This window comes from Protopterus annectens, chromosome 2.part2, assembly GCF_019279795.1.
Source record: "Protopterus annectens isolate FY-2018-M chromosome 2.part2, PAN1.0, whole genome shotgun sequence".
Lineage (NCBI taxonomy): Eukaryota > Metazoa > Chordata > Ceratodontiformes > Protopteridae > Protopterus > Protopterus annectens.
In genome coordinates, this window is record NC_056730.1 from 560,740,413 (window position 1) to 560,757,885 (window position 17,473).

At 41.0% G+C, this 17,473-nt stretch overlaps 1 protein-coding gene across 2 annotated transcripts in view; it reads right to left on the reverse strand.

Moving 5' to 3' along the window:
* Positions 1-17,473, reverse strand: part of RBM27 (RNA binding motif protein 27) — a 2,498,992-nt gene that overhangs the window by 1,406,574 nt on the left and 1,074,945 nt on the right. For both annotated transcript variants that reach the window (XM_044064021.1, XM_044064022.1), the window contains one exon: positions 2,605-2,754. In XM_044064021.1, the coding sequence (XP_043919956.1) occupies positions 2,605-2,754 (150 nt within the window). The remainder of the gene's footprint in view (positions 1-2,604; positions 2,755-17,473) is intronic.

Below are 17,473 nucleotides of genomic sequence, written 5' to 3' on the forward strand. Positions count from 1 at the left end.
ATCATTCTATGTCATCCAACTCAGTAAGGGCATGAGATCTAGGCCTGAGGAAGTCAGAGTGCCACCTTATTCAGCCCTCATCAGACCATCATTGCGTATAATGCATCCTTTGGCATGTACCTGACCGGACATATGCAACAGTTGGAATATCCACAAACGTTCCTTACCAGGAGAATCCAGGGTATAAACACACTGTCCTAGAAAGACCAACGTAAAGCTCTCTCTACACTCGGTCTCCTACAGGTTTTCTGAGAGGTGATCTATGCCTGGCAAAAAAGGCGCCCTCATATTCAGCTATGATGGCCTTGTTCACATCCCCAAAATGAACAGCATCAAAACCACTAGATCCAAGGATTTAAATTTTGCTTGTGACGTAAGACATGTTGTGGAGGCAGATACTTGTCTCAGAAAATCCCCATGCTCTGAACCAGGCTACCCATCCACGTGCAGCAGAGTCCATCCCTAATCCTATTTAAGCATAACCTTAACCAACAGATGGGAAATCAGATATTCACTCTGGCTCCTGAATCACTGATGGACAGATGCAAACAAATGCCCAAACAAACATACCCCCACACACATAAACCCTAAAACTTTCCTAACATACCCCCCCTTAATAAATGCCCACGATACAAAAATCTGGGCTGGGTTGCACAGCTAGGCTTATAAAGGTCCTGGTGGTCATTAGCCTAGTATATACCCATGAGGTCAAGCAGAAATCTTGACTACAGTTTGGAGACTGCCTTCACTACCAAGGACTGATAAGAGTATAGGAAAAGAAAAATGGAGAGGGGAGTGTTGTGTGAAAAAAACAGCTCTTGATACATTTTTTACCAAGTCTATAACAAAAATTGCTATAAAAAATGAAATAATTAGTAGGGTGTATAAAATAATGCATGACAACTATACCGATCAGAAGACATAAGAAAAGGTGGGGAAATAATAATAAAAAGGCAGTATACAAATATACAAAAGGCTGTGGGAGGACATTTATAAGGCTCTCAAGTATTCAACAAAGCCTAGAAGGTTTAGGGTTTTTGTTTGGAAATATCCGGACAGCCATTTTAAACCTGAAGATGACTTCAGAGAATTTTTCCTCAGGTAAACTCCAAATGCTGGAGGTGTGATAGGAAACACAGGGGCAACTGGGAACATGTTTTGGGGAAAGTGAACAACTGACAGACCTTAAAAATTCTTACAGGGTACTTCATCAGAAATGTTGGTGAAGCAAATTATAACTTTGGAAATTATTATTTTGAGCAGAGATACAGAAACTGAATTGCTGAGACTGAGTACTAGTTTAATATTACTGGCTGGTGAAACAGTAATTACTAGGAAAATGGAAATCAAAATCTAAACTGACCATAACTGAAGTATTAAATGTTGTAAATGAGATAAAAGAATTGGAGGTTAGAAAAGGGAAGGAACAAACAACATAGAAATAAACGGAATTTGTGGGAACAATACATGCAGACTAATGGTCAGGATGAAGAGTGAAATTTCAGGGAAGGTGGGTCTCTAACAATTTAATGTTGGAGAGAAAGATCACTTATGTATAATGCATAACAGTAAAAATGTTTGAAATGGTTTGTTTTCTTTTTTATTACTGCATGTCTATCCATGCTGTTACTAAATATATGTGACATTTAAGGGGCTTAAAAAGGTAGGTTTTCAAAAGATCTGTTCATGAACTGCAGAGCCCCTTTGTTTCAAGAATAATGTCTGACAAAAAACATGATCCGATACGCATTAAATGAAAGCAAATTAGATCACACACACACACACACACACACACACACACACAATCTAAATTAATCTACCACCTTTGGAACGACTTCCATACCTCTGATTAAGTGTAAAGTGAATGAGATGTTATCTTGTTATGTACACTTCCCTGTTGTGAATCACCTCAACAACTGTTTCTGTATATGTACAAACAGTGATTCAGTCTTCTGACTTTCCCATTTTCACTGCTACAATGTAATTACAGAGTTCTACATAAAGGTGTGCAAGGTTTGCAGGGGAGCTGGACTATTGCAAAACACACTCATGTTTAGTTAAGCCAACTGAGCCTTTGACTGGTTTGTAAAGTCCAGCTGAAGGTTCTGCTAGGCAAGACTTGACAAGTTGCAATGAAACCTCAATCAACTCAATTTCTATTTAGGCTGAAGTGAACAGAATAAATTCATTCTTGACACAAAGCCAGAACAACTGCTACTGCTCTCTATGTCAGAGCAAATTCTGGCTTTTTATTTTTAGATGCACTAAAATATGTTTGTGACCAAAAACAGCCCCCTCTTCAACAGCTACTCTTCTAAAACATTAAGCAATACAAACCAACTAGCAGGGAAAAGATGGTAGGCAATGAAATATCTTAAATTTATGCTAAATAAGTGTCATTACATTGGCAAATATGCCAACTACAATAAATGCAAACACCATTCAAAACTGAAAACTTTTCAAGCTGTTTTTCAGTATCTACATCTCAAGCTGGTTACAACCCATGTTAGATACTACTTTTTCATTTGTCATAATCTCATAGTTGCATGTTTTAACACACATCTTGTTTACTGATGTACAAATGCATTCAGTAGCACTGTTTACCTCTTTGAGGTGCATCCATGTCACCTGATGTAAGTCCAATTAGATTGGATCGCTGAGTTTGTGACCTTGTAAAAAATGTTCTATTCAAAGGTCGACCAACTGCTGTAATACCAGGAGACTCAGGGTTATAACCATCTGGCTCACATGTACCTAAACAAAGTAAAGAAAAATGCTTGTAAAATTATACAAATGTGCATAACATCAGGCTAAACATATATCCTACATATAATACACGTTTTCCTAATTAAAGTGCTTCTTTCTTGACATTAACAGTTTTCTTCCACTTCAGTTACAATGTTCTTGGATTTTTTAAATGCTCACTGCAATACCAAAGCAGTAACAATAAAACACAAACGAAATGTGGACTAAGCTAGTCTACACTACAATCTGAACTAGAGTAACATACACCATAAACTCACCACATTTTCACATTTGTCATACAACATTCACAATATCCACTCTTCATAATAAAACACTTGGTGGCAAAATCTTACTTATTGCTCACACTAAACATGTCGGCTGCCACCTCTCGCTTTTACCAAGACACTTAAAAGTAGAAAAATAATGTCTCATGACAGGCAACATAGCTAAGAGGAAATGCACATACGATATTAACAGTATGCAATATGAAATAGCAAAGAATGGATTATCCTTTCTCCTTCATTTTTAAGTTCAGGAAAGAAAACCGTGAGATGGAAACTTTGACTTAGGCATAAAAGAAGGATTATTTATAAAAGAAATCCTGTCTCTGTGGAAAGTGAGATAAGGTTCACCCACCCTAAGAACTCACGACTTCGACAACCTTCATGCACAGGTCAGGGCAATCAGTAAAACTGTTTTCCATGTTAAGAACCACAAGTCAGACAGGTTTAGCTAGCTCAAATAAGCAAAATTCTTTACAAAAACATTTTGACATGAGAATGCATTCAAATAGGAGGATCCATGGGCTGACATGCTGAAATGGCAGATAAATTAACCTCGACAGAGGAGAAAGAAAAGCCATAGGAAAGTAATTCACACAAATATTTGAAAACCAGAGAACAACTAGCCTTGAAAGGGTGCTGGTTATGTTGTTGACATTAGCGAGAAAACCTTTTCCATTTGCTAATATATGACTTTTTAGTAACGGGCTTTTTTTTACTCCATTACTACCTGTTGCATGTACTCAAACAAGTGACTAAAGGGAATTAAAACCCTGTCATCTATGCAGTCAGTGGAAGTTGAGTGATGGTTGGGGTGTATAAAACACCCCATGATCTTGAGTGAGTAGACCCATTCTGTAAGGAGGCTTGTGCAAACAGCTCCAAAATTAGAGGCCCACTGCTGCCTGGGCCAAAAGGCACTCACCACAATGAACTTGGAGTATTCCTTCTGAATCTTTGGAAGTACCCTGGATACAAGTGGAAAGGGAGGAAAAGCATATAGAAACACTCCATCCAAGGAAAACAAAAGGCACCTGTTTTCCGGGCCTTCTCGCACCGAGTCCTGGAACAGAATTTTGCAGGCTGATTGTTCCAACAGGACTCAAACATGCCTGCATGAGGAACTCCTCACAGATGTATCAAATCTCATTTACATTTGTGAGGGTCTACCCTGGTCATCCTCAGCTTGTTTGCCACACAACTTTGTTCCAACAGGATGTAGGATGCCTGTACAGTGAGATTGCACTGTGAAGCTACATCCCAACCTAACACAGCAAGTCTGCAAAGGGGGTAAAAGACCTGGTTACCCCCTTGCTTGTTGATTTACCACACGACTGTGGCATTGTGTGTAACAGCTTGAAAAGGTCCTAGGGACAAAAAAAGATTCAGAAAGTTGAGTGCCTTGATAAGGACAAGCATCTCTTCTATATTTAAGTGCTTGCAAATGTCCTTGCTGCCCCAAATGCCTTGCATTTTTATCCCTCTTAACACTGCTTCACAATAAAAGTCTGAGATATCCGTAGTGGGTAGACCCAGATTTCGGAACATTTGCCATCTCCACCAGGGGATTTCTCTTCTGTCAAACAACAGCACTGTGATTTGAAAAGACAAAGCATGTTGCTGCTGCAACCAAAGAGACTTCAGATATCACTGTATCTTTCTCATGTGAAGTCTTGCCAGGTGTACTTTGAGAATCACAGATACAATGACAGCCAAAATCCTGCGGTATTCCCTTGCTTAAGACTGAAGCTTAAGTGGAAAACCTTACGAATAGATCTAGATACAGAACTACTTTTTCCCTGTGGAAGAAAAGCTATTTTAACTGAGGTGTCTATCTGACACCCCAGGAACGGGTGTGTGAAGAAGTCAAAAAAGACTTTAAATGTTGGCTTGCAAAAACAACTTGTAAAAGAGACCTCTCAGTAAAAATGGAGATTCCTGACTCTCTGAAAAAGACTCCAATATAAGCAAGTCATCTAAATATGGAAAATGTGGATACCCTGCGGCCTGCAATGAACTATAACCGGAAGCCGACACTTTGGGAACACTTTTGGTGGAGTGGGTAGTCCAAAAGGTAAGGTAGAGAACTGATAATGTGATCCAGACACACAGATCTTTAAAGAAATGCCTGAAGTCTGGATAAATAGGGATAGGGTGATGAGCACTGTTTACATCAAGTGTTACCAGGAAACTTAAAATGATGCCAAAGTGGTATTAGGTTGTGAAGTGACTCCTCACAATGCCATCTGTTTGCTTGAGGTTAGCTGTTGCCAAAGAGAAATATGGAGATTTACACTTTCTGGGAGAAAAAAAGTCTGCCGGGGGGGGGGGGATAGACAGTCCTTCATGTGGGCGGGAGGTCCTGAATTCTTTTTTGGAACCTCCAAACACCTTTTTCTTAAAAGTCTACCAGCATTTTGATGAGGCTTTTTTTTCCCCCAAAATTGGATGGGGGGGGTTAGAGAAAATCTTAGTAAATTTGGAAAAGGAGAGATGAAAAATCTTACAGATCCCCTGAATCAACACACCCTTACATTGCACTTTTTGTTGACCTATGCAGCAAATAAGCCAAAATCTAAATATCCAATACAGAATTTAAAATCTCATATTTTCACATCATCTGGGAGATTGAGAATGCAGCAGGCAAACCTCTTCAAAACTGTATTAATCACCACAGCCCTTGAAGAAGTATGAACTGAATCCCACACACTGTAAATAAGTAGTAGTGGCTTGTACAATGGAATAAACTAAATTATTTATATCAGACTTTTCTTCATAAGAAAAAATGGAGGAGAAAACATTCCTCACACTTTCACAATTAGTCAAAATAAACTAACATATGAACCTAACAATTCAAAATTCTGAATATCAATGTGGCAGAAGCATATATATTTCTCCCATACCTATCAATAGTTTTCTCTTCCTTGTCAGGACAGTAAAATTAGAATTAACCAAATGTTTAGCAGCAACAGGATTAATTAAAGCTACAGTTGCAGGGTAAGTTTCAAAACAGTGTATAAAAACACAAAAGCTAGAATTACTTTATACACTACTTACCTTTTCAGGGGCAGCAGGCTGACTATCAGGAAAACTGCAGGCAAGTGCAGACACACAAATACTCCAGAGCTGAATGAACTGGAGTAATGAGTAAAGGTTCTGGAAATTCATTCTGTAACAGCTCATAGTATTTCCTAAAGGACTGAGATACCGAAGTGTTCTCCCTTTAAAGAACTTTTAAAGCTGGCAAGAAAAAAGTGGTGTCTTCTTTTAAAAGTACAGTTAGGTTTTGTCACAGTCCATTAAAACATACACTTCCTTGCTTTAAAATAAATTTCATAAACAGGAAAGTACAAAAAAAATAATTTTAAAATGTGGAAGCTTTTTTCCTCAAAGGGAACTAATCTGCCAGGCAACAGGACAACACAACCTGACAAGTCTATCATCTGAAGCCCACAGAGTACTGTTCTCCTTTGGCAGCAGGAAAGATATGAAGGGCTTGTCACCCCAATAGTTTTTTAGTCATCTCAGCTCAAAATGACTGATGGTTTTGGCGGGAGGAAGGTGTACTGAAACTCTGGAAGCTGGCCTTTTGGCTACATTCTTGAAAGGATGCAACTCCGATAGCAAAGTCTACTGCAGCAGTGATCAATGTGATGAAAAATCTGTCTGTCACATGACATGCAAATCGCTAAGAGGTCATTACCATTAAAGGTATGAACTCTAACACAGTATCACCTTTTTTCCCCCATGATTAAAATATATCTGTGCATGCACATATAATTTTTCAGAGCGTGTGCCTGTATCCATTTATCTATATACATATATCTATATCTGCATATACACACAATATATATATATATATATATATATATATATATATATATATATATATATATATATATATATACACACACACACACATACATACATACATATATATATATATATATATATATATATATATATATATATATATATATATATATATATATATATATATATATATATAAATGCCCTAGGGCAGATAGCCTACTATGAACCTATGAACCTATATATATATATATATGTATATGGGTGTGTATGTATGTATATATGTATGTTCATAGGCTGGTACTAGGCTATCGGCCGGCCCTAGGGCCTATACAAGCCTAGCCAAAAAGGTACCCTGGCTTTCGCCACCCAAGAAAATTATTTTCCTGTGCCCCTGTTGAGCAGAGCCACAGAGGTGATCCTGGGGTGTATTTCCTATTTCCCATCCAATCATCAAGATTTTTCTTGAAGAGTCCTAATGAGGAGCTTTGCTTGATATAGATAGGTAGTTTTTTCCAGAGTATGGGGAAGTCTCTGGGACAGGAATCTATCCCTCCAGCATGTTCTGTTTATTGTGGAGACAAGGTTTAGGTCCCTAGAGCATGTAGATCGGTGGGAGTGGGATTTCTTTAAGTGGAGCATGTCCAACAGCTCTGAGTCTGACATAGCTTTGTATGTTAGGCAGAGATCTCCTCTGAGTAGGTGATACGTGAAGGAGTAAAGCTGGGGCTTTGTGAGACGGTCTGCGTAGGGCATCTGTTTTTAGGCTGGTAATCCTCTTTGTGGGGTATTTCTGTAGCAGGTATGCTTCTTTTAAATCTAGTGTTGCCAACCAGGCATCTTTGCCTAGCATAGGAAGCAACTGGTGAAGAGTCAGCATCTTGAATTTTGGAATCTCCAAAACGGTGTTTAGAGTAGACAGGTCCAGGACAGGACGCCATGAATTGTCTTTTCTGGGTACCAGGTAAAGTCTTGAGTAGAAACCTTATCCCTTTTCCTCTTCTGGTACCAATTGAATAGCCCCCATGCTTAAGAGATAAAGTACTTGTTTTTGGGCTTCTGCCCACAAATATGGGGGTAGATCTTGCCACACGCTTGGTGTTGGCAACGTGTGGAAGTGAAATCTATATCCCTGTTTAAAACCCATTTGTCCTGTGTAATGAGTTCCCAGTTCTTTGCATGAAGAGCAATCCCCCCCCCCCAAAAGGGGCAGTCAGTTAAGTGCTTGGAAATTTTAAAAGGAAGTCAATGAAACAGTTTAGCATAGGGTTTTATTACTCCCAGATTTGGAAGTGGGGGCCCCCTACTGCTTAGTCCTGTGCGTACCCTGGGACTGAAGCCTGGGAGGTCTGCTGGGTCTGGGTTTGAACTGAGAAGGTCTGGCAGAGGCAGTGGTGGACCAGTTCTTGGAAGGTCAATGCCTACTAAATCTTGGAGGTTGTACTTGTAAAAAAAATCTTTAACAGTTTGCATAGATTTAGCTTTTTCTTCCATATTTTTAAGGACTTCTGCCTTGTTGCCAAACAGGAGGTCCTGGTTTAGGGGAGCATCCAGTAAGTTTGCTTTAACATGATCTGGTAGGGATTGCTCCTTAAAGGGGCACTGGCTCCGATTTTTTGCTAGAGGAGTTTGTTTACATTTTAGTATTCTGTAAGTCACATTTTCACCTAGAGGCAAGGTTTTCAAACAGCCTTTTTAGCATACTGCAGGTCAGATTACACAAACTCTCAGTGGGGGTTGTCAGAGGAAGTGCTTAGAACTTACAGTTGCAGTTTGTCCTTTTGTGTTTTCCTTCCCCCACTCCTGAGCAATTAGATTTGCTGAATGACTGGATTTTACTCAGCTAGAGATGCTATCTTGTCACACACAGACCTGGAGCCTCTTTAGCAATGAAGTGATAGCAACTTTATTATGTACTTGCTTTTGTAAAACTGTGTCTAATAGGTATTCAAGCCTAGGCAGGAGTATTTTCATGCTTGTTGCTACAAATCTTTTTCCCTCTACCAGCAATTATTTTTCATTGGAGTGTGAGTGTGAGTGTGAGTGTGAGTGTGAGTGTGAGAGTGAGAGTGAGAGTGAGAGTGAGTGTGAGTGTGTGTGTGTGTGTGTGTGAGAGAGTGTGTGTGTGTGTGAGAGAGTGTGTGTGTGTGTGAGAGAGAGAGTGTGTGTGTGTGTGTGTGTGTGTGTGTGTGTGTGTGTGTGTGTGTGTGTGTGTGTGTGTGTGTGTGTGTGTGTGTGTGTGTGTGTGTGTTTGTAATCCTACAGATTTTCACTCATTTTACAGCATAGCATTGCTTTGGGCAGTTGTACCTTGCAAAGAAACATGTTGAGTAACAAATGTCTAAATATTCTAAAAGAATGAAATATTTTGCACCTTTTCTCTAAAAATGCCATGCAGCATTGGAACAGAATCTAATCACTGTTCTAAAAGTATTTTCTCATTAGCTGATGTAGTATGTTGTCCTTCAAAAACCACACCATAACTATTTGCCTAATAATGATTCCATCCTACTGGATTTCTTTTCTTACTTTTTTTCTATCATTCATTCTGGTAAAATAGGTTCATAGGTAGGTACTAGGCTATCTGCCCAAGGGCCTAAGTAAGCCTAGCCAACAAGGTTCCCTGGCTTATGCCACCCAAGAAAGTTATTTTCCTGTGCCACTGTCGAGCAGAGACACAGAAGTGACCCCCCCCCCCGGGGGTGTATTTCCTACTTCACATCTACTCATCAAAGTTGTTCTTGAAGAGTGCTAATGAAGAACTTTGCTTGACATAGATGGGTAGCTTGTTCCAGAGTATGGGAAGTCTCTAGGACAGGAATTTATCCCTCCAGCATGTTCTGTTTATTGTGGTGACAAGGTTTAGGTCCCTAGAACATGTAGCTCGGAGGGACTGTGATTTCATTAGATGTAGCATATTCAACAGCTCTGGGTTTGACATAGCTTTATATGTTAGGCAGAGATCTCCTCGGAGTAGGCGATATGCGACAAAGTAAAGCTGGAGTTTTTTTGAGATGGTCAGTGTAGGGCATCTGTTTGAGGCCAGTAATCCTCTTTGTGAGGTACTTCTGTGGCCTTTCCAGCTGCTGGGGACATCTTGTGAGGTACATTCCAATAGTGGTGTTGTACTCTATAATGGGTCTAATGAGTGCCGAGTAGAGGGGAACAATGACCTCTTTTTTTTCCTGGATGAGAACCCTTTTGTGATGAGGTGTGCCACATAGAAGGATTTCCTGACTACTGTGCCGATGTGATTATCAAAGGAGAGACTACTGTCCACCTGTGTCCCAAGGTCTCTTGTCACACATTTGGCGTTAAGTACACTGCCGTCTATGTGGTAGTTTATGGGTACAGAGCTTTTACCAAAGGGGATGCAATGCACATTTTTGCATTGAGCTTGAGGCCATGCCTCTGACACCAGGCATCCGTCTCAGTGAGGTCCTTCTGTAGGATGTCCACACCATTTGGGGACTCGACTATGGCTCCTAGTTTGCAGCCATCTGCGAACTTCATTAGCCAGAGGCCTTCTGTGTTAGCCTATACTTCAGAGTAGTAGATACCAAACAGGAGAGGTCCCAGGACTGAACCCTGTGGCACTCCACTTGTCACTGGTTTGAAGTCAGATTTGGAGTCTGCAACTTTTACAGTGTGGGTTCCGTCAGTGAGCCAGTTGGCAACCCATCTTGTGATGCAGGGATTTATACCTAGTTTAGTGAGTTTAGCTATAAATCCAGAATGGAGGATGGTGTCAAAAGCCTTGGTGATGTCAGGATAGGCTGTGTGAACCACCTTACCATCATCTACGGCTTTGGTGACTGCCTCAAAGAAGTCGATCAGGTTCAGAAGGCATGATATACCTTTCACAAACCTAAACTGGGTGGGGTCCAGAGCTTGGAGGTTAACAATGTCTTTGTTTATGAGTTCCATGATGATACGTTCCATGGCCTTGCAGACCAGGCTCATCAGGCTAATAGGGCGATAGTTCCCAGGATCAGTGGTGGCTCCCCCTTTGTGGAGTGGGATAACTGTTGCTGTGCACCATTCATTGGACACAACGCCTGACGTGAGACTATGATTGAACATGGTGCTTAGGTGGGGAGCCAAGTTCATTCAGAAGTTCGTGTAAAATGCAGCCTGGGATGTTGTCTGGTCCCACGGATGCTGTGTTTTTGGTTTTAGAGAGTGCAGCTTTTACCTACGTAGATGTGATTACAGGGATTCTGCATTCTTCATGTATAGATATGGGCCCTTTAGGGGGGTGAGAGGGGGGTAAAGTTAGCACTGAACCTATATGCCAGGATGTTGGCAATATCAGTTGGTTCTGTAATTTTCGTGCCATTGTGCTGTAACTCAGTGCAGATCTGGATGTTGCCATTGAGATTCTTGATATAGCTATAGAATGATTTGTGGTTGCCCTTACAATCAGTGGCAATTTTGTTTTTGTAGCTAGCTGTGGAGGATCTTATAAGGGATCTCAGCTTCTTACTTAGGCTGACCAGGGAGCTCCTCCACTCATGGGATTTTACTCTCTTTTGCAACAGTTTCTTTCTTCTGTTGTAGAGTTTGTTTATGGCAGGGGACCACCAGAGTGGCTTCCTGTTTTTGGAGGATAGTGTCTTGGTTCTGTTTGGGATAGCATGATCCATACTGATCCATGCACTAGTGTAAGTGCTTATAGAGTGCATTTGTGTAGGATTCAGCAGTCGTAACTGTATTGTCCATCTGCATGGGTGTCATGAAGTTCACCACTTCTGTCTTAAGAAGCATGAAGTTGGCTTTGGAGAAATTTTTTACCGTGGTTTCCTTAATGGTGGGTGGCGGCGGGATGCGGATATCTAGGGTGATTAGCTTATGGTCTGATCTGACCAACGAGGAGTTGACTTCAGGTGTGGAACAGCGGTCACTCATGTTGGCAATGATAAAATATTATGTTTTCAACTTTCACATCTTTCCTGAATGTTTCATTGAAGTACAGTTAGTTTATACTGATTAGCATTTGAAAGATTAATCAATCTGTACATTTCCCCATATACTTTTCTGTACCATTCCTAGTATATTACAGTAGGTAATTACAGGGGTACTTTTATTAAGGCAGTAAAAATTAAATACTGCAACCAGAATCTCATGCCATAGATAACCCTATGTTTGGATAAGTTATAGTAGCTATTTTTCTATGTCTCTATGTATGTAACACAATTTATGCTTATAGTCATGTGGTTTAAAAACACAGCCTCTACGTGTTATTGACGGACTTGAAATTCTAGGCATTCCTGAATGCTAAAAATTTCAGATATGCTGCATATCTGATAATGCAGGTCTTTTGGTGAAACTATTTATGCAGTGCACATAACTGTTTCAGAAGTAGAAAGTACAGTTGTGTACATTTACCATAAATGTAGATGTTAGAGTGCATTCACTGTTGCATTCATTACATTTGGGTAATCTGCTGGCAGGTTGCCCAGCAAACAAAGTCTTGGGTCCTGCATCGGTTGCTGTCCTTTCTTCCATGACGTCAGGTCGTCAGGGATATAAAACATGCAGCAGATGCCATTACATCAGTTTTTCTTGCCCCAGATGTCAGGTGCCCCCCAAATGGGGAGCACATAAAATTAAAAACACAAAAAATGTACCTCCAATCCCAAAAGAAAATACACCAAAAGGGCTTATAAGCATAGTGAAAGAAAGTATAGGTATAGTCGGAGAAAAATAGGAGGCTGGAGGGAGGGTAACCAGAACTGCAACAGTGAATACACTAACATCTACATTTATGGTAAGTGTACACAACTGTACTATGTTCTTCGTGTTTCACTGTTGCAGTCATTACATTTGGGTAGATTCCCAAAGCTATGGTAGGGTGGAGGAAATTATACAGCATTAGGACCAGCTATAAGGCCCTGCAGGACAACAGTGGCAAAGCCAGCTCTGGATTTAGAGAAGAAAGGTAAATGGTAATGTTTGGTGAATGTAAGAACTGAGCTCCAGGTAGCAGCTTCTAGAATGTCTCTGGTAGGAACACCTCTGAGAAAGGCTGTAGAAGTAGATGCAGCCCTGGTGGAATGAGATCTGATCCCCTGGGGGGTAGTTTTACCATGGTGCATATAGCAGAAATGAATACAATGGCTTATCCATTTGGAAATAGTCTGCTTTGAAATAGCCTTTCCCTCTGCCCCTGCAGCAAATGCCACCAGTAGTTGTTCAGATTTTCTTTGAGATTTTGTCCTGTTAAAGTAAAATCTAAGTTGTCAGTGTACATCCAATGAATGCAGAATCCGCTACCCCTTGTTCTGTGGATTGGGAAAGAAAGTTGGCAAATGAATGGTCTGATTAAGAGCCACACTGGATACCACCTTAGGCACGAAGGATGGATTGGTCATAAGAGACACCCTGTCCGCATGAAAAATGATGAAAGGCTCCACTGCCATAAAAGCCTGTAATTCGGAAATCCTTCAACTGAAGTGACTGCTAAAAGGAAAGCTGTTTTCCAGGAGAGAAAATTTAAGTCTGCAGTAGCAGCTGGCTCGAAATGAGGGAGAGAGAGTTTTTCCAATACAAAATTGTGGTCTCAGGCAGGGGTTGGAGCTCTCCTGAGTGGTCTTAAGTTTTTGGCCCCTCTGAGATACTGCTTTAGCAGAGGATGAAAGAAGAGGGGAGGGTTCTGTGTTGTAATGAGCTGAAATGGCTGAGGCATGGATTTTTATGGAAGAAAAGGACAGGCCCTTATGAAGCATCTCAGTCAAGTATTGTAAAAGCTGACGAATATTGGGCACTGCTGTGCTTATCCCTTGTGATTGTTTCCAGGCACAGAATCTTTTCCATTTGTCAGCATAAGATTTTCTGGTACTAGACCTTCTGGCCTCCAAAATGACATCCATCACAGGTTTGCTGAGGGATGCTAAGAGTGAATTTAGGTGATTAGCCATGCTGCGAGATTCAAAGTTTGAAGCTGAGTGTGCAGAATTTGGTTGTTCTGCTGAGACAATAGGTAAGTTGTCTGAGGCAGATGCCACAGTGGAAGGTGTGACACATTGCACAGGAGTGGGTACCAGTGTTGGCAAGGCCAGTCTGGTGCAATCAAAATCATTTTTGGTTTGTCCTGTTTGACTTTTAGTAGAACTTTGGAGAGCAGAGGCAGAGGGGGGAAGGCATAGAGTGATAGGTTTTTCCAGCTGAAGGATAGATTATCTATTTTCCAGGCTTTTTGTGATGAGTTCTTGTGCAGAATTTGTCCAACTGATAGTTCTGGGGTGAGGCAAAAAGATCTATGTCTGGACTCCCACACTTGCATGTCACCATGTTGAAAATCCATGGTTCCAGTTTCCATTCGTGTGGGTCCATGAGATTTCTGCTTAGTTCGTCTGTCAGAGTATTCAGCTTTCTTGGCAGGAATTGAGCTTGTAGTTGTATTTGATAGGTCAAGGCCGTGTTCCACAATACCATGGCTAGTCTGCAAAGGGGGTAGGAGTGTGTACCCCCCTGCTTGTTTATGTAAAACATAACTATGGTGTTGTCTGTCTTTATCATTAATTGTCCTGGATGAAGGTAGTCCTTGAAGGCTCAGTGCATTCTGTAAAGCTAGCATTTCTTTTTGATTGATATGAAGGTGCATTTGATTTGGGCTCCATTTGCCCTGAATGCACTTCCTCGCCAGATGAGCACCCCAAGCATAGTTTGATGCATCTGTAGTTAGGGTTTGGGCAGCAGGGGGTGGAGTGAATGGCAGTCCCTTGTTTTGATGGCAGGCCTCTGCCCATCACAGGAACTCTAGTTGCAGAAAAGGTAGGATAGGGATCATTGTTTCTAGGCTGGGACAATGTTGACTCCATAAACTTTTTAAGTACCACTGAAGTTTCCTCATATGCAGTCTTGCATATGGAATTAGAAGAATGCAGGAGGCCATGAACCCCAAGGCTTGCAGAATTTTTCGTGCAGATACCAGGGTTTTTGTGGCCACCTGTTTGAAGTACGTTACCAAATGAATTTGCTTTTCTGGCGTAAGGTAAGCCATCTGGGCAGTTGTATTCAAGCTTGCACCCAGGAATGTAATATTTTGAGCGGGTACCAGTTGTGATTTCTTTTCATTTACAGTGTACCCTAGAGAAGTTAGAACCCTTTTTACACACACCAGATGTTTTAGAAGAATGTCCCGGTTTTCTGCCTGAATTAGACAATCGTCCAGGTATGGATATATTTGAATATTTCTTTGCATGCAAAATGCAATTACTGGAGCCAGGCACTATGTGAAGACCCTGGGCGCAGTAGATAAGCCAAAGGGCAGTGCAGAGAACTGGTAATGCAAGTAGCCTGCTTTGAAGTGGAGGTATCTTCTGCAAGATTCCCTGATTGGGATATGCAGGTAAGCATCTTTTAATTCTAGAGTTACCAACCAGGCATCTTTGCATAGCATAGGAAGTAACTGTTGAAGAGTCAGCATCTTGAATTTTGGAATGTCCAGAAATGTATTTAGAGTAGATAAGTCCAGAACTGGATGCCATGATTTGTCTTTTCTGGGTACCAGGAAAAGTCTTTAATAGAAACCTTGTCCCTTTTCCTCTTCTGGTACTGGTTGAATAGCCCCCATGTTCATGAGGGACAGTACTTGTTTCTGGGCCTCTGCCCACTGATTTGGGGGCAGGTCTGGCCATCCGTTTGGGATTGGCAACGTGTGGAAATGAAATCTGTATCCCTGGGACACTATATTTAAAACCCATTTGTCTACGGTTATAAGTTGACAGTTTCTTGCATGAAGTGCCAGTTTAACCCCAAAGGGGCAGCTAAAAGGTAAGTGCTTGGTAAGTGTAAAGGGAAGTCACTGAGACTGCTTACCATAGGAAGGTGTCTTGTTGTTTCCAGATTTGGAGGAGGAGGCACCCCATTGTTTTGTTCTAAAATTCCCTTGTGACTGAAACCTGGAGCCTTTGGAATGTCTGGGTTTGACTTGAGTGGCTCTCGAAGGAACTGGAAAGGACCCGTTCTTAGTAGGCCCGTGCCTACTAAATCTTGGAGGTTGCACTTGTAAGAAATCTTTCACAGTTTGCATAGATTTAGCTTTATCTTCCATCTTTTTTAATACTTCTTCAGCCTTATTACCAAAGAGACTGTCTTGTTGTAAAGGAGCATCCAACAATTTTGCTTTAACATGATCAGGCAGAGTTTGCTCTTTGAGTCAAGCATGCCTTCTTAGCACAGACCCAGTTGCAGCAGCCATGCAAGAAGCCTCCAAAGAATCAAAACCACATTGCAAAGTATGTTTTCCAACTTGTTAAGCTGAATGCAATATTATCCTGTAAATCTTTATTTTACACACAGTCAGAAATTAACATCATTTTCTGTTTAAGCAGTCCCATGATATGCTGTTGATATTTAAGCATATGAAATTGACAGTTTAAAGCCCTGATTGCCAAGGTTGCAGAAGTGTAAACCTTCTTACCCCATCTATCCAGCGCCCTGGAATCTCTATTAGAAGGGGTAGGATTTTTAGCAATAGAAGCCTTAATGCCTTTGGGGTCCTGAGAAATGGTTTCAGGATCTGCAATAGGATTTTTAAAAGGAATTTGTGGGCGTCAGGAACTCTGTAGTATCTGTCTGGCTTACAGGGAGCCGGAGGCAGAGAATCAGGAGCCATACTAGATTCTGAAAACACATCAACAACGTCTAGAACAGGAGGTATAGCCAAAGGCCTATGCTGAGGAAGAAGAAGAAAATCCCTAAGTCTCTTTTTAGATTCAGAGAAATCCTGACTTTCCCAATGGAAATGTTCCCTTAAGGTATGTAAAGATTCCCCAAAAGAAAAATCTTCAGGGGGAGAAGCAGAAGGAATGGAATCTTCTGTATCAGAGTCTTCATAAGAAGGAATAGACAAATCCTGTTCATTAGAAGAGTCAGAAGACATACAGTCCTGTTCAGAAGATTCATAATCAATGTCTTGCCTAGGCCTCTTAGAAGGGGGTGGGGTTGGCTACCCCTGATCAGAGTAATTAAATCTTAAGCCATTTTGATAATTTGTTTTTTAGGCATATGGGGCATGCACACGTGGCCCAGGCATCAGTTTTTTAGGCATAGGTTTAGATTTTGGTCTTAGTTTTGAAGATTGCGTCGGTCTAATATACAAATCTGTTGGCCTGAAAACACCCTCAGAAGCTGGTGCCTGCACAGCAGCTCCAGACCCATCTAAGGTAGAGACATCCGCGGGTTCCATAACTGAAGTATCTCGTGGCATACCTGACTCTGAATGGGTCTCAGTAGAGGCCTGCGAATCAGAAGTAGCAGGTATCAGTGGCTGCAAAAGCGCCTCACTGAGTACCGGCAAACTGGCGACTGGCTTAGGAGAAGTGTTGTCGTCAGTTTTGGACCTCGACGACCTGTCTCTGTCTTTTTCTTTGTGTTTTTTTTTTTAGGTATTCAGGATAGTCGGATTGCTAACCAATGACATTTCTGGATAATTAAAGCGTGAGCCAAAATATTTAGAAGCAAAAATGTACTGACGTTTAATAGTGCCTTGATTAAATTTAGCAATAAACTGACAGCAAGGTACATTGTGGTCAGTACCTAGGCAAGGAAAAACTGAAACAATTTTCCCAAAGGTAACTTATACTGTAACAGGTTCAGGTACTTAGCTTTTAGTTGAAGACGGTTCGAAG